Consider the following 18,909-nt stretch of genomic DNA (forward strand, 5'->3'; position numbering starts at 1 on the left):
GCCCTAACAATATACTAGCGCCAGGGTCTGGCTAGTAATGGCGGTCGAACAGCAACTGCTGCGGGACATCCAGCAGCTGGAGGGCAGGTTGGCGGCTCTCGAGCACACAATATCAGCTGTGGATGTTGCCGCAGTAGCTGTTCAGGCTGCTAGCATATCTGCAGCAAGATTGTCCACTGCCACCCCTATTCCAACCTTATCTTGCCTCCCGCTGCCAGATAAATATACTGGTGATAGCCAATCATGTATGAGTTTTGTGAGCCAGTGTGCAATACACCTCGAGCTCCTGGCTGCACGTTTTCCCACTGAGAGGGCAAAGGTGGGATTTATTTTATCTCTCCTGTCGGATAGGGCGTTGGAGTGGGCTACGCCGCTTTCGTAGCATGGCGATCATGTAGTGCAGTGTGCTCCGCTGTTCTCGAGCACTCTGAAACAGGTCTTTTTAGGACCTCGAGTCCCCCATGATACGGTGCTCCTACTGTTATCATTCACTCAGGGCTCGTCCATGGTCAGCCATTTTGCCATCCACTTCCGGACTTTAGCATCTGAGCTGGAGTGGTCAGAAAAAGCCCTCATCCCTGTATTTTGGAAGGGGCTGGCTGACCATGTGAAGGACGCTTTGGCCACTAGGGAGATTCCCGCCACACTGGAGGAGCTAATAGCGGTATCCACTCGCATAGACCTTCGTTTAACGAGTGAAAGTTGGAGCGAGCCCAGTGTAGGTGGAGGTTTTGGATGGCTCCCACCTTCGTCAAGCCTTTGGAATCTCCGGTCCAGGCATCCGAGTGACATGAGACCATAGAGGTGTCACCAGCTGTATCTAAGTCCCGGACCGCTCTTGCACTCAAGGTCTGTCATGTCTGCCGGCAGTCAGGACATCTTGCCTCCAGATGTACCCAACGGTCGTGAAAATGTCAGCGTCTAGTGGATGTAGGAGGAGGTACACTAGACACGGCGACTTTTTCTTACAAACTGTCCTTTAAGGGGACAATTACCATAGACCCATCCACTTATACGGTAGAGCTTTGCGTGGATTCTGGGGCGGAGGGCAATTTTATGTCATCTGCCTTCACCCAATGACACACAATACCCCTGGTGATGCTCGCCAAGCCAGTGACCGTACGAGTGGTGAATGGGTCGACACTGCCCTCACAGATAACACACCAGACTATCCCATTTACTCTTTCTATGTAGCCATCTCATCAGGAGATTATTTCCTTACTCGTCATTCCTAAGGGAATTGATGAGGTCCTGTTAGGGAAACCTTGGCTATGTTACTACTCCCCACATATAGAGTGGTCCACAGGCAGAATTTTGGGATGGAGTGAATCTTGTGAGAGTAGATGTCAGAGGGAGTGCATTCAGGTTGCTACTACTGAGCTACCCGCAGATCTTTCCTCTCTCCCCAAACACTATTGGCCCTATGTGGATGTGTTCTCCAAAAGGGCTGTGGAGACCCTTTTGCCTCACTGCCCCTATGACTGTCCTATTGACCTCTTGCCTGGTGCTGAGCCTCCTCGGGGTCGAGTCTATCCATTATCTCTTCCGGAGATGGAGGCAATGTCTTAGTACATCCAGGAGAATCTGGCAAGAGGATTAATTAGGAAGTCAGTGTCACCTGCAGGGATGGTTCTTCTTCGTGCAGAAGAAGAACAGAGAACTACGTCCATGCATAGACTACAGGGGTCTTAACGCCATCACCGTTAAGAATAAATACCCTCTGCCCCTGATATCTGAGCTCTTCGATAGGCTACGAGGAGCAAGGGCAATTGCTAAACTAGATCTGCAGGGTGCTTACAACATGATTCGCATCCGTGAGGGGGATGAATGGAAGACAGCTTTTAACACCAGTGATGGCAACTATGAATACCTGAAGATGCCCTTCGGGCTCTGTAATGCCCCAGCCATTTTCCAAGACTTTGTGAACGATATCTTCTGGGATATGCTCACCACCTTGGTCGAAGTCTATTTGGATGATATTCTCATCTACTCTCTAGATATTGACTCCCCCCAGAGAGATGTTTGCAAAGTCTTCGACATCTTACGGGCAAACTCCGTCCATGCCAAGTTGGAGAAGTGTGTGTTTGAGCAGGAGTCCTTGCCTTTTCTTGGCTATATCGTCTCCGCCCAGGGTTTGGCTATGGATCCTGCCAAGCTACAGGCTGTGATGGACTGGCAAGAACACCATTCTCTGAAAGCGGTGCAGCTCTTTATGGGGTTCATTAACTATTATCGCCAGTTCATTCCTCACTTCTCAACTTTGGTAGCTCCCTTGGTAGCCCTCACCAAAAAGGAGCAAATCACAAATTGTGGTCGGAGGAGGTCTCCAAGGCCTTCCTCTCTATTAATTCTCATTTTGCTAGCGCTCCCATCCTACATCGCGCCAAAGTAGATAAGCCATTTATATTGAGGTGGATGCCTCATCTGTCGGTGCTGGAGCAGTCCTCTTCCAAAAGGATGCTCAAGGTCGGAAGCATCCTTGCTTTTTCTTCTCCAAGACCTTTACACCAGCGGAGAGGAATTATTCCATCGGGGACAGGGAGTTGCTAGCCATAAAGTTGGCTTTCTCAGAGTGGAGACACCTCCTGGAGGGGGCTCGCTTTCCCTTCCAAGTTTACACTGACCACAAAAATTTGGTGTATATACAGCCTGCCCAGCGGCTAAATTCTCGCGAGGCTAGATGGTCCCTGTTCTTCTCCTGGTTTCTTTTCACCCTCAAAAAAAGACAAAACACACGGCACTCAAGGATCCTGTGTGGTGCCCAAGTCAGGTTTCCAGCCCGTCAATCCAATAGTAATAAATTACTTGGCACTCAAATGGTTTCTTTCAGATGAAAAAAGTGAACATCCCATTTATTTGTGCATCCAGTTCAAAGATTATTTAAATGTTTTCGGTCAAATCACAAGACCTTCATCAGAAATATCTTTAACAAAACTGGAAGCATAGGACAATGGGGTATATGAGCCTAGGCAACCCGGGATGGAAAGCGCATCTGGAGCGTCTCACAGATCCTTGAAGGGAGAAGGAGGGCGTGTATCCGCCGCTGCATATGGCACTCATAGACATCCGGTCAGTCACGCTGTGTGGAGTAATCCCAGGGGCCGTCAAAGATGAGTCAAAGCTTGTGTGGGTACTAGCCTTTGTTGAACTAGCAACTAGAGATGAGCGAATTTAATCAGGTCAAGGCTAATTCAGCAAGCTATAACGCTTACCGAATAAGCTGCAGAGAGAATCTGGCTTCCTGGATCGCTCTGGCTGATCAGCTGCTTGGCTCTGCAGCTGAATGTGTCGCGGCTGTGTGACAGTCACAACACATGCACGGAGAGCCTGTTTGTTGGGCTGTTGCAGAAATGAGAACTGCTGTGGAGTACCTTGACCAGAAGCTTTGGCAAATAGGGTTGGTTTTCATAAACGAATGATCAACAAAGTTTAGCACTTGCTCCAGGCTTCACAGCTGCCACGATTACGGCCATTATTGCACACAACCATGCCTGATTAAAGGTTCAGCCACATAATTTTCTGGCCTGTTATTCCTGTCAATAACTCTGTCACATTGTGTTTGTCTCCTTGACATACTAGGTTAAGCAGAGCCTGTTGCAGTTTCACTAAGGCAGTGCTGCAGAGCTTCCAGTTTTCTGCTGATGTGGATGACATGCTCTGAGATAACCCATCAAAGATGGAGGATGAGGTGGATCAGGAGAGGGTTCAGTAACTGGTGTAGAAGGTGCAGGAAACTCTTATAGAAGTAGGGCCAGCAATCATCAGTGTCAGTAGCACATGTACTGTGCCAGGGTGGGACTTGGCCCCAGCCCCCACACTGTTTACCCAATGTGCCATCAGGAAAATGTAGTGTCCGTTGCCACAAATCCATGTCCACGTGCCGATAATTAATGTACTATCTCAGTAATGGCATCGGTAAGGGTGCTGGGAATGTTCCTGGACATGTGCTGGTACAAGGCTGGGATGTCTCACCGGGAGAAATAGTAGCAACTGGGGACCGAAGACAGAGGGGCAGCTGCTGCCATGAGTTGGCGGAAATCCTCCATGTCTACAAAACCTAAATGGCAGCATTTTCATAGCAAGCAGCTTGGAAATGTGCCACTTTAGCATTTGGACCTGTGAGTAGGTGACAGAGAACTTTCTTTTGCATTCCAAGGTGTGGGGTAGGGACAGTTGAACGCCAAGCAGGGAAAAGTTTGTGCAAGAACAGCTGCAATGCGGGAGGCATCTGTGTCATGAAAAGGGGATTTGAAAGTACCTAGCAAAGTACCTAGCAAAGGGAAAGAGGCAGTGGCTTCACGTGCTGGCCTCATTCAAGAACCCAGGCTTTCTGCCCACCAAGTCAGGTGCTTAGATGACATGTGGCTGATCATGCTGGTGGTGGTTAGGCTCTTAGTGATCAGACCCTGAGGATCTTGGTATGACACAGGTTGAAAATTATCATTTTTTGTCTTAGAACTCTCTTTAAAAAAAATCGTAGACTGGGGAACATCTAACCCTATGATGGAGAAATTAATGAGTGTCTGTGCTCTGTGGAACAGTTGCCCGCATTCTCCCTCTCATCAGAACACTGCATCTACCTGCCTGTTTTGGTGCTGCCGATCCCTCCCTCTCAATGCTGCTGGCTTAGCTCTTCATGCCAGATTCCCAGGTTTTATTGGGGATTTTGTCATCCACCACCTCATCTTTCACAGTTGCATCCTGATTCTCCTGACTTGCTGACTTAAGAACATCCTGACACATCGGCAACTGTGTCTCATCATCATCTACTTCCTTAGACACAATGTGCCATTCCTTACCATCATTTCATTGTGACCATGGCCGCTTCAAGTGTTGTGCATCACTACACAATATCTCCTCCTGTCTCTCTTGGAACATGCAGGATGAGAGGCCAAAATCAAGATATTATGTTCTAAAAAGCTCCTCAGAGTGTCCATGTGTGGGATCACTGATCTCCTAGGACTCAACATGGTGAGAGGAAGGAGGATCAAGGTGAGGATTAGGTTATCCAGACTGTTGGTTTGTGGTAGTAGACTGTGTGGAAGTCTGGGTGGTGCTGACAATCATTCTGGAAGCATTATCTGCTATCTAACCAACCACCTGTTTGCACTGGTGTGGTTTCAGAAGTGTTGTCCTGTGCCTCTCTGCAAAGTGGAACAGGAAGCCATGTGTCATGCATGGTCATGTTTCTTGTGCTCCACCAACAGGTGTAGTCACATGTGTCCCACATCCTCATCATCTGCATGCACCATCACCAGCACTTTTACTTCCCTATCCCTTATCGAACACCTTATGTGTAATCTAATTGCTAGGTCTCTGAAAATCAATTTAAGTTTTAATTAAAAAAGTCACCTGCAGCAGGCAAAGCAGTTTTAGGGATTTTAGTAAAAGAGTAATATACCGTATATACTCGAGTATAAGCCGACTCGAGTATAAGCCGACCCCCCTAATTTTGCCACAAAAAACTGGGAAAACTTATTGACTCGAGTATAAGCCTAGGGTGGAAAATGCTGCAGCTACCGGTGAATTTCAAAAATAAAAATAGATGCTCCATACCATTCATTATTGCCCCATAGATGCTCCATTTAAAGCTGTGCCATATATAATGCTCCATACCATTGATTATTGCCCCATATATTATCCATATATAGCTGTGCCATATAGAATGCTCTGCACCGTTCATTATGGCCCCATAGATGCTCCATATAAAGCTGTGCCCCATATACAATGCTCTGCACCGTTCATTATGGCCCTATAGATGCTCCATATAAAGCTGTGCCATTGCTCTGCACCATTCATTATGGCCCCATAGATGCTCCATATAAAGCTGTGCCCCATATACAATGCTCTGCACCATTCATTATGGCCCTATAGATGCTCCATATAAAGCTGTGCCATATATGCTCTGCACTGTTCATTATTGCCCCATAGATGCTGCTTATAAATCTGTGCCCTATATGCTCTGCACCGTTCATTATTGCCCCATAGATGCTCCTTATATAGCTGTGCCCTATATGCTGTGCACCGTTCAGTTTGGCCCCATAGATGCTCCTTATATAGATGTGCCCTATATGCTCTGCACCATTCAGTTTGGCCCCATAGATGCTCCTTATATAGCTGTGCCCTATATGCTCTGCACCGTTCAGTTTGGCCCCATAGATGCTCCTTATATAGCTGTGCCCTATATGCTCTGCAGCGTTCAGTTTGGCCCCATAGATGCTCATTATATAGCTGTGCCCTATATGCTCTGCAGCGTTCAGTTTGGCCCCATAGATGCTCATTATATAGCTGTGCCTTATATGCTCTGCAGCGTTCAGTTTGGCCCCATAGATGCTCCACATAAATCTGTGCCATATATAACGCTGCTACTGCTGCTGCAATAAAAAAAAAAAACACATACTCACCTCTCTTGCTTGCAGCTCCCCAGCGTCCGGTCCCGGTGTCTCTCCGCACTGACTGATCAGGCAGAGGGCGGCACGCACACTATATGTGTCATCGCGCCCTCTGACCTGCACAGTCAGTGCGGAGAGATGCAGGGAAGATGGAGCGGCATGTGGATCGTGGACAGGTAAATATGCGATACTTACCTGCTCCCGGCGTCCCGCTCCTTCCCCCGGACAGCTGGTCTCCGGTGCCGCAGCTCTTCCTCTGTCAGTGGTCACCGGCACCGCTGATTAGAGAAATGAATAGGCGGCTCCGCCCCTATGGGAGTGGAGTCCATATTCATTTCTCTAATGAGAGGTCCCACGTGACCGCTGTACAGGGGAAGAGTTGCAGCACCCGGAGACCTTGTGACGGGCAGGGGGAGCGTCAGGATCGCCGGGACTAGGTAAGTATGCCTCAGCGCCCTCTCCCCCTCTCCCCCTCACCCACCGACCCTGCCACAGACCGTGACTCGAGTATAAGCCGAGGGGGCACTTTCAGCCCCAAAATTTGGGCTGAAAATCTCGGCTTATACTCGAGTATATACGGTAATACAAAAATTGTATGGATGACGAATTGAATCACCAAAAATTTTTTGAACGTTTTGAGTTTTATATTCCTCCTTAATGTAACACTAAGCATGTTAAACTCTATGGATGACTTAATTAATCCACAAAAAATATTTGAACTGTTTTTGGAGTTTTATTTACCACCGTAATGTAGCACTGACCATGTAAAACTGTATGGATGGCTAATTGAATGCAGGAAAACAATTTTGAACGTTTTGGGGAGTTTTATATACCACCATAATGTAACACTAAGTATGTTAAACTGTATGGATGGCAATATAGTAAATTTTTCACTCCCAAAAAAAAGTATGTGGTCACTTGCAGCAGCAATATATTTAGCAGTGGACTGCAGAGCCATTCGCCCTGCCTAGAGGCTGCATTCTGCCACTATCCCTGCTTCTGCAACTGTCCCTAGGCTAAATGTAGAATGTATCTGATATAAACAGTAAAGTACAGGATTAATCCTTAGAAGGACTGCTAATATGATGGTTCAGCATCAGCCCCAGTATCAACACTAGAGCACTCTCATTAATTAAAATGTACACACACAGGTCTGGATAACTGCTCTCTCCTTCCAATCACACCTGTCCCTGAGCTGTGCAACGGCGTTAGTGAATTGAGCATGGTGGTGCCTGTCCTTTTATAACCTCTCCTGAGGTAATGCAGTCAGTCAATCACAGTAATGCCACTACCAAGATGGCTATGGCATTACAATGATTGGTAGGCAATCCCATTTATTTATTGGCTGTGTAACAAGCACCAACCATGCAGGGTGGGAATTCGAGCTTCATATCCAAGAACCGGCCAATGCTTATTGAGTACTAAGCACATCTGAACACCCAGATGCTCGGGTGCTCACATCTGAGTGTAACCAAGCACATTCACTCAGTGATGATAATCTAAAGCACTTGCACTTACAAACAGCCTGCTTTTCCTTATGTAAAAGTTCATAAATGCTATAAAAATACTTCATTATGAGAAATTATCAGGTTTTGCTGAGTTATCAAATATATTTGCTGTAATCATTGAATTGAAAATGTCACATATATACCAGCATCACATATACATATTCAAGACAGCTATAACTTAGAAAAGAAAGTGGTTGTCCATTAATAAGCTACAAGTCTACAGGCACACTATGTGATTGCAGGCTTGTAAATTCTCACATTGCGACTCACGTGACATCTGCATGGGCATTGTCACACTCAATGCAAGTGCATTGAAGCACATAAATCACATTACAGACATTTGACTGTCCACTGTCAGCAGCGGCACGGGAGAATCCTCACAGAGTGCTCATAATGTGAGGATTCACATGTTTGCAGTCACGTAGAGTGACTGTTGACTTGTAGCTTAAGATTGCACAACTTCTTTAACACGTAGTGGTGACCTGCATTCATATACAGTCTACGTTATAAAAATAAGAGAAATCAGAACAAATATTTTCACGTGGATATACTGTAGCAGTTGTGCAACTTGAGACTTTGGGGATGTAAACTTTACACTTTTTAAATACAAAAAAAAATTTCTTAAATGTTATGTGCATTAAAAGGCATTTTATACTTTTGTGATAGTTTACCTTTAGTGTCTTCATTGTCAGTGACAAAGCTTTTAGTAACCACAAAATTCAAGATTAGCTGCAATTAATATGTCTCCCCTGTTAAGCATCTAATAGTCTTTGTAAAAAATTACCTGCGGCTTATAGAAATGTTCTAATCAGCTTGCAAAATTATTTTCAAAATGCGAAAGTCCTTTGTCTCACAATCTTTCATTACATCCCCAGGCATAATTGCAAAAATATCTCATTGTCCAATCACCAATTTAATAAATTTGCAGCCACATTACCATCTGAAATCATAGCGTGTGACTCGCAAGTGTCAAATCTCATTGTGTGTGTTGACATGTTAATTTCAGTCTACCAATCATGACATCCAGACCTTTTAATACACTGACATTTGTATTGTATCTTTTAATATGCTTCAGTTATATATAAATATCATTATGTTGTATTGTCATTAAATATACAAATGCCAGAATAAAATTGTATTTAATCTATAAACACAAGGCAAAATACTGAAAATAATGTTCATTACTGTACATAATAGAAATGATTTTAATGGAGAATGATTTTAAATGCAGATCTTCAGCTGCTATTTCTGTAAGAGATGGGAATGGTACATTCATCAGCACCTTGAATTTACTTCTCTATAATGTAAGTAGAAACAATATGTTTGCTTGTCATGTTTGTTGACTTCTGTAACTAGTATCTGAAATTCTCAGTACAGAATGAAACATCTTGCCTGCCATTTTTTATAGCGGTGAAAGGAACGGAATATAGCTACATTGTTGCACTCACTCCAGGCAAAAAGAAAACTGACAACACAAGCAGCAACAATGGAATTGTTATTCCCCAGGCTGCAATAGCTACAAGATGACTTATTTTACATGAAGGGTTGTTTCATCATGATATCACATTATGACACTACTGAAAGCAGGTGTAACATATTGTGGCCAGAATGGTCCACATTATTCATCATGGTTACCTAGTTCATCACGTGTAACTTGTGTCCTTATAAAAGTCGGGTTAGAACTTTGCCATTTTTTGTGAATCTTTTCAATTTAGCGCTGTTCAAAACATTATGGAATATTTGATTTTTATGAATATTTTGCGTTGTTCCATGCCATCATCATGCATCAGAAGTTATAAAGAAGTATTCCCAGAATGAATCAATTTTACTTCTATATCGCCAACATATTCTGCAGCATTTTACAATTCGGAAGGGGCATGTACAGACAATAACAGACATTACAGAGTAACATATGACTCAAATGTGCTTGTATTGTATGGTCCTGCAACCAATATAATAAATAGGGTATTCAAATAAATATATAACCTACAAATGTTAGCAGCAAGCCAAAGAGTCAGTGTGAAAGATGATAAAGAAAATTACAGTCATTGTTTGGTAGAACAAAGCTATTATTTAAAATAGTTTGTGGTCATGTCTGTAGGCTTTGTAAGATATTCAAATAATGCAACATGAACTGGTCACCAGTCAGTATGTGTAGAAGTACAGATAGAGTGCTCTTGAGTGTATGGAGGGTGTGTGAGCAGATTATATAAGGGAAAAGATTCTGGGGAAAATCTGGGAAAGGCAAAAAGGAAACAGTTAGATTAGTGAGGTGACAGATGAGTGTAAAAAAATGCCTTAGGCAGGGTTCATATTGCACCAATGGCAATGCGCTGACGGCATCCGTTACACAGCGGCACTAGCGCTATGTAATGGATGCGTTAGCGCACCCATTGACTGCCATTATGTAGTGCATTCCTAACGCATGTCATAATCGGCATGCATTAGCGATGTGCTGTCATTCTGTGATGGACCCTTGGATGCAGTCTGCAGAGTTTCCGGGTCCGACACCGATAGCGTAGGTGGAGCATCTGTGCTATCGCAATCGCATAACGCGATCTTTAAAAGGCACTAGCGTTGGTGCAGTCCGTTTAACACATGCGTTGAACAGACTGCACCAACACAATGTGAACCCAGCCTTATTAGGATGTGGCTAAAACTGTGGATGCTAGGAATTAAATGAATTGTCCAGGGTAGTGCATTCCAGAGATCTCGTGCAGCGTGAAAGAAGTTTATAAGATGGCAATGAGAGTTTTTGGATATTGAGAATGATAGTCTTACGTCATGAGCAGAATGGAGAGCACAGTTAGGGTGATAGACCAATGAGGGAGGAGATGCAGGGCAGTACAGAACTGTGGATAGCATTGTAAATGAGAGTGTTAAGTTTATTCACCATTCTGTAGCAGATGGACAACTTGTGCAATGACTGCCATATTGTAGAGGCATCAAGTTAATTTATCCCATAAATATTAGAGGGTGTGACTACTAGTCATCCTGACTGGGCCTTGGAACCCAAGAACTGGGCTCTGAAAAGTCTTATTTCGAATGGAGAAGAGGTGCATTGCTTCACCTCTGCTCCATTCATTATCATTGGAACTGCTGGAGAAAGCTGACTATTTACCAAAGTCCAATGGGCAATAAGTAGAGTCAAGGTCGAGCATGCACACCACTGCTCCATTCAAGATGAGCTTTGCAACAGTGGGCTCTTATCCACAAGATACGTGATAAATATATGATGGGTTTGGGTCCACTACTGGGTCCTCCAGAATCACAGAAAAGGAAGTTCTGAAGTCATCTGCCTGATAAGAGTGGAGAAGTTCATATGTGACTATTGATTTAATCGTGGTCTATAGGAGTAGTGGTTACACATGGACACTATTCCTACTTTCACATAGGAGTTTTTGATAACCCTGCTATAGGGTGGGGTCTTAGCAGCTGGATCCCCAGCAATCTTACACTTACTATAATCTATCATCCATGTACAGGTGACAAAAGCTGTTTATACGACAACTTCTTTAAGTATCATCATTACAACTGTTCAGTAGATTGGGTAAAATAGGAAGAATATCATTCTAAAAGGCACAGTCCTTGAGAGGGTTTTATAGCTAATAGAATATTCAGTAAAAACAGGTAAGGAAAGAAAGAGAATAGAAGTGAAAATTCAAGGAAACATGATGCTATGCAACCTGAATGATGTTGGCATTTGTTTCATATATAATAAGCTGACACCAAACAAAGCAAAATAACTACGTCAGCACACACATTCACTTTAATCTCTTGAACCATTCTTCATTTTATTCAGAAACATTGTTCGTCATTAATATCATGCATTACTTACCAGAGCCAACTTAGTCATTGTTCTCAAGATAATTTCATATCAATACTGTTTACGATTGCAGGATTCAACCTACAGCCAGCAAATGCTAATTCCAAGCACTGGATTGCCATTGAAAACAAAAATATATGCGGCAGTGAGAGCAACCAACCTTGACGGACGGTATTTTGATGCAGCTTTTTATTTTTCTTGCTTGCTTTTTGTCTTTTGTCCTTGCAGATGAGTGATTCACCAAACACCCTGTGAAGATGAGGAATGTGCTTAGCTGTCAGTTCTTGTACATAAAGCAAGAATAAGCCTTCGATTCATTTAAAGTCCACAGATACCTGAACATGCACATTTTATCGCAGTCTAATCTTATCACCATATTGGCAACATATTTGTAATCATCACGTTGAAGGAAAAACAGCAAACATCTCTTCTATATAACGCATTTATTGCCTTTTTTCTCATAAAACAATACATCCAAATATCAAAGAGGTTTGCAAGGGTTCACAGGACTCAAGGGCGACTTTATTTCACTCCTGGGGACCAGCTGACAAGGCTACATTATTTCTGTTTTGCTTATGCCAACTTGATGATGAAGTTGCCATAGTGGTGTCTGGTGTCTAGGACGGTATAAAACACGTCACTTTAATTAATACAGATAATGGAGCTATTCCTGCAGCAAAAAACATAGAAAAGTATCTAGTTACGAGTGTCCGTAAAACATGAAATATATGACGGGATGCACTATAATTGTGCTGGAAGGAGAACCAGTATGTTTGAAACATCTGTCAAGCAGACCACACATTCAATCTAAAATTGATAACTGAATAATAGAGGAAAAAATGTACAGCCACGTTTTAAAATTTATCATTCAGATCAGATGTTCTCATTTATTTCTATTCAAAAATCTGTTAACGATTGTAAGTTCAGAGGATCAGAAACTACAACCGAAAATATCAGAACAATTATTGTTTTTATACTTCCAGTCTTTCTGCTCCAGAAAGTACAGAATACTCACTGATCATATGTTAAAATATCTCAGAGGAAGATTGTCCTAGTTCTCATTTTCTACCTTGCACTGGAAGATATAGGTGAATTATGAGTTATTTGGTTTATAAAGCTATGTTTTCCTAGATACAATTTCATATGTGAAGACGGACCTATACAACCTGGTAAAAATAGGCATAACCGTTAATAAGTCCTTGGTTAAAAACCCATGAAACCCATAAGGAACAACAGAAGTGAAAAAAAATGATGCAGATGCGATGTTACAGCAAAAACAAGACAATCTGTCAATCCCCCATGTACGTTTTTATCTAGGGGTCCATATACACTGCACAATTATCGTTAAACAAGTGTTCCTAGGAATGCTAAATTCATGATAATTGTACACTTTAAAAGGCTGCCTTTCATACAAAGAACGCACAAAATGCTTGTTTGTTGGGTAAAACTATCTTTTGGCTTGCACAAAAGATCATCATTCTCAGGTGCACATCATCTTATGTAGTCAGGTCCTGTGCTATTGAGAAGAATGACAACCCATATGCACTAAGTGATCTATTACAGATTGTTAAGTATGCATCTCAAGCAGCGTGTTGCCAGTCATTTAACACTCCTCGTTGAGTACTGTAAAATAACTTTAAAGCACAGCCACAGTGAGAAATATCTATTTAAGATCTATACCACATGCTTACAAAAGCACAAAAGACACAAAAGGAAGGAACAATCATACTGTTTTGGTGAGATGCATCCAGCGAGGAAATCATTGGACAGCTGGGTATTCCAAATCCATGTGACCAGTCAGATAAATTTATTTATTTATTTTACAAACTAATTTAGTGCCACATATTCGCTGCTTATAGTTGTAGTCAGCACACGCCACCTGGGAATAGTGCTAGCTACAACTCTCATCATCGTCACCTGGTCTCACAATGATTAGAGAGACCAGGAGACTCTGATAATAGTTGCAGTCAGCACCGCCATCTGTGCATCTCGCGCATTAATTAAATATTTTATTTTTAAATGGAGTGTGGTCCCCTAATTGTTTCTAACCAGCTGAGGGAACGCAGACAGCTGAGGGCTGTCATTATTATGGGAAGGAGCCAATTGCCCAAAAGGTTCCCAGCCTATTAAAAACAGCTTACTGCTGTCTGTGTAGCCTTTACTGGTTAGTAAAAAGAGGGACTTCCAAAAAAGATCCCCCTATTTTACTAACCAACTAAGGCTAAACAGACACCTGCGGGTTAATATTAATAGGCTGGGAAGGAGCCATGAATATTGGTCCCCTTTCGGACTAAGAACACCAGCCCTCAGCTATTAGCCTTAGCTCTTCTCACTTGCACTGGTGCATTGGCAAGTAAGGTAATAGTTTTGGGGTTGATGTCACCTGTTTTATGTCTGCTGACATCAAGCCCATGGGTCAGTAATGGAGAGGCATCTATCAGACACCCCCATTGTTAAGCCTCATTCTCAAAAAAAGTAATAAAGACACACACACACACACACACACACACACACAGAAAAGCACTTTAATTGTACAAATCACTCCCTGACAATTACTCTCTTTTACCAGTTGCACACTGAGCTTAGTGTGAGAGCACGGCTACAGTGACAAGTGGTGACATAATTAAAGTTTCTGCAGGTCAAAAGCAGCGGTTCTCATGGTAAGTTCTGTATGAGCTGGCCTATGAATTGCTTTAACCCCTCTCATGCTGCAAGTGGTGACATCAGTAAGGTTAAAGCAGTTCACAGGCCAGCTCACACAGAGTTTGCTGCCTTTGACCTGCGGTAACCTTAATTATGTCACTGCTCATCACTGCAGCTGCGTTCTCACGCTGAGCTCAGTATGTTCCGGCTGGTATGGTGAGTGGTCACACTAATGATGCCACTGTTCAACACACAATTCGGATGTAGCAGAGTTGGGTATGATCTTAAGACCTCATCATTATGGAGTAATAGTTGACAGGTGATAATTACTTTGATATTTTATTTTTATTTTTAGGTCAATAATTGGGTAAAAGATCGTAATTATTGGGGAGCAGTTTTTTGCAATTAAATGACTTTTCTCTGTGTGAGTCTTTACTAATTTTTACTATGGAGTTAGTAATGGGGTCTCCATTGCTTTCCCTTGGGCTTGATGTCAGCAGACAGAAAATAGCTAACATCAACCCAAAACTATTATCCAAATTGGCAACACACCAGTGCAAGTGGGAAGAGCCCAGGCTAAGCACCAGAATTGATGCATCTAATGGATGCCCCATTTCTGGAGCATCTAAGGGCTGCTGCTCTTAGTCTGGGTGGGAGCCAATATCCATAGCTCCTTCCCAGTCTATTAATATCTGTCTTCAGCTGTCTGTCTGCCTTTGCTTTCTAGTAAAAATAGGGGGGACCCCACATCATTTTTTGGGGTCTCCCTTTTGCTGACCAATAAAGGCTAACAAACGGCTGTAAGCTGTTTTTAATAGGCTGAGAACCTTTTTGGCTTTTTCGCTATTTGCCCATTCCCAGAATATTAACAATAGCCCCCAGCTGTCTGCTTACCTTTAGCTGTTTAGGAAAATTAAGGGGGACCCGACACCTTTTTTTTACATTTTCTTATTTAATGTGCGCTGTTCACAGATGGCGGGTGCTGACTACAACTGTCATCAGCTTCGACCGGTCTGGCTCATCATAAGGAGACCAGGCGACAATGATGAGAGTTGTATTCAGCAACCAGTGCCTGGTAAAAGTGCAAACTGTACTGCTTTTCACAGGCACTGGTACATGTCACACTGATGGTGCACACAGATGGCACACGGATGTTACACATGGACATATGGATGTTTTTCCAGTACCGGAAATATTAGTATGTGTGAAATAGGCCTTAGGAAGGAATTGTTCACTGCCCTTTTACAGATTTTTAAGAAATGCAATCATGTAAAAGGGAGGTAAAAAAGGACTTATCTAGGTATATAATATTGATCTCCTTAGGAGAACTCACTAATTTCAGATCAGTGGGGATCTGACATCATATTCCCCAATCAATCAGTCATTAACTCCTGTGGTAGCTGGATATACATTTTCGAGCAAAGCTGACCTGCACAGCCTTGTTGAATGTGTAGCAGCTGCTTCCAGGTATTGAGGATCAGGTTGTATTCAAGAAAATTTCATCTGTATGTATGAATATTTTTTGGGAAACTATATTTGTCTTGCTACTCATATAAAAGTATAGAAAAAATAAACAGCTATGTATACATTTGAGATAATAACATAATTTTATTCTCTCTTTTGCCACCATTTTTTTTCATGATTTATTAATATAGTTGGAATGTTTTAATGGACTATTGTTATACAACCCCGTCTGGTAATCCAAATGATGACATCAGATATGATCTCTTTCTCAGGTAAAATGAACCATTTTATGTATCAATAGTATGTTGTGGTTTTTGTTTTATACTTGTTCATAGCTGTAATACAAGAATTATGTCTGTTTATATATCAGTTTCATAAATGCTACTGTAGCTATGCACATATCCATCAAAGTACATGGCTCATCCTATAGTTTCATAAATGTTTGCATACATACTGTAAAAACAATTCCATTTACTTTAGGTCATGACTCAAAGAACAGCTTTTACGTGCCAAATTATCCATAGATTACATTACAATGTCACGTGCACTTACTTGATTAAACCCTTCTAAAATCAAAGTTTATTTATGTCAAAAATGTCTGTATTCATTGATGTGCCATTCTTCTTTCATTCAAAGCTGTGATAAAGACCCACAGACAACTATTTTTGAAAATGGGAAAAGTCAAATGGGGAGATTTTCCTTTGAGGTGTTCCGGTTCGTCAAACATAAAAACCAGAAAATGTCTACTGTTTTTTTACACTGCGTTACCAAATTGTGCAGATCAGATGATTGCCACTATTTAACACCTGTAAGTACAGAAACTGTTACCCAGAAGTTTATCTTGAAAAAAAAACCTAAAGAGAATCCTTTTTTTGTGTTCAATTTACTATATGTACTGATGAATAAAAGGGTAACAATATTTTGAACTTTTGACTTTCAGGCTCCATATCTCACCATCCACTACTGCTTTGAATGTGAGACTGCTATCATTTTATAGAAAATCAACTTCGCTATCTCATGCATAAATTTGACTTGCAACTATTTATCATATGGTTAGTTATGCAGTTTTGTAAATCAACCTTTGGCTTCCCAAACTGCCTGAACCCTTCTGGGCATGTTCTCGATCAGATACAAGCATGTCTCTGTCGAAATTTGATCCCATGACACATGCATGGAGAGCCCAACAAACAGGCTCTCCATGCATGTGTCATGCCTGTGACACAGCCGCGACACAAGCAGCTGCAGAACCGATCAGCTGATCAGGCAGCGCAATCCAGGAAGCCGGGTTCGCTCTGCAGCTTATTTGGCAAGCACGATAGCTTGCTGAATAAGAGCGAATTTGAGCAAATTCTTTCATCTCTACCCAGAAGTGTTTGATTGGATTGAGGTTTGGTCACTCTGGAGGCCAATTGAGCACCTGTACTTCATTGTTATTGAACCATTTGTTTGCAAATCTTGATGTATGCTTTGGGTCATTGACCTGCTGGAACACTATGCCATACTTTTCATACCCATAGTATTAAGGTCTACTGAGTAACTTGTCTCCTAGAATACTCACACATAGCTCAGCATTGAGACTACCATTGATCCTGGTCAAGTATCCAACCCATTTGCACCAATCAGAATATAGTCTATTGACGTTTGTCTCATTGCTTCAAATCATCCATTTCCAATCCTCTTCTGTTCACTTTTTGTACTTTTTTGCAAGCTCAAGCTGATGCTTCTTATGATGATATTGAAGTCCAAAATTCTTCACCTTTTTTCAGGCCACCATTTAAAATATGTGTAACATGTGTCGCACGGTACTTGTAAGGACGTCTGTGATCTCACTATTATGAAGCATTTGAGCCACTTCCACTGCCTTGTTTGTCATGCCAGAACTGATACAACTTGTGATGAGCCCACTTCTAGACTCCGATATTTTGCCTGGACATCCACCTCTTGGTTTTTAAATGGATGGATGGATTTCATATTCTTGCAACTTTCATGGCACTCACATGATGCAGTTAGGCAGTATTTTTGGCCAAGAGACATCGAGCTAGATGATGCTGTTTCTCTTTTCTTGAGAAATCTTCTTCATGGCTGCTCCTCAATTGAAGCTAGTGACCTTTTACTTCGGAATCAACCTAATAGCACACTGAGTTATTAGGGAATGTGAAAACATTTATAGGGCCCATTAGGGTCAGTTGGGATCAGACTACGTGGAGCAGGGGCGCCATTGCGCAGGTTGAATAGGGTGCCAACCTCTGCTGCCAGGTAGGGCACAGATAGAGTTTTTGGTAGGGAGATTGTGCACCCTGTAACTTTCAGTAGCCATATAAGTTTTAGATCGTGAATGTTATTGAGTGTTTTATCTAAATGAATTAAATGTTAAGTTTTATTGGTATTGCTTCCATTTTCAAATAGTGTCTTTGTTTCGGTGAGAAAATAATTGAAGTAGGACGCTTTCTATAAGATTGATTCTGTGAAAAAAGAATGTGAAAACAGGTTGCATTTTGTAATATACAGGAAGAAAAATATTTTTCCTCCACCAGGAGCAAAACAGTAATAATGTAGTGACATGACAAAAATCCACATAACTAATCCTATACAAAACAGTTGCAAAATTACGTCACGGCTTGCTGTGATTGGTCGCGTCGCGGCCACATGGGCGGCACGCAACCAATCACAAGCCGGGACGTAATTTTAAAATGCGCGCGTTTCCTGCCTCCCGTGACGTCACGGCTTGTGATTGGTCGCGTCGCCCATGTGACCGCGACGCGACCAATCACAAGCCGGAACGTAATTTTTAAATCCTGAATGCCTAGAATTCGGCATTCAGGACCTGAAAATTACGTCACGGCTTGCTGTGATTGGTCGCGTCGCGGCCACATGGGCGGCACGTGACCAATCACAAGCCGTGACGTCACGGGAGGAAGGAAACGCGCGCATTTTAAGCAAAGAACACTGCCGGTCCCCTCGGTGAGGTCCAGGCTGCGTCGGAGAGGTGAGTATAGCAATATTTTTTATTTTAATTCTTTATTTTACACATTACTATGGATCCCAGGGCCTGAAGGAGAGTTTCCTCTCCTTCAGA

General features: G+C 42.4%; 1 protein-coding gene across 1 annotated transcript in view; it reads left to right on the plus strand.

Moving 5' to 3' along the window:
• LOC143817719 (zona pellucida-like domain-containing protein 1) overlaps positions 1–18,909 on the plus strand; it is a 244,961-nt gene that overhangs the window by 68,910 nt on the left and 157,142 nt on the right. Inside the window, exons 4-7 of the mRNA XM_077299207.1 lie at positions 9,132–9,204; positions 11,800–11,897; positions 16,025–16,105; positions 16,470–16,641. Coding sequence (XP_077155322.1) covers positions 9,132–9,204; positions 11,800–11,897; positions 16,025–16,105; positions 16,470–16,641 — 424 coding nt within the window. The remainder of the gene's footprint in view (positions 1–9,131; positions 9,205–11,799; positions 11,898–16,024; positions 16,106–16,469; positions 16,642–18,909) is intronic.

The sequence above is a fragment of the Ranitomeya variabilis genome, chromosome 3 (assembly GCF_051348905.1).
Source record: "Ranitomeya variabilis isolate aRanVar5 chromosome 3, aRanVar5.hap1, whole genome shotgun sequence".
NCBI classification, from domain to species: Eukaryota; Metazoa; Chordata; class Amphibia; order Anura; family Dendrobatidae; genus Ranitomeya; species Ranitomeya variabilis.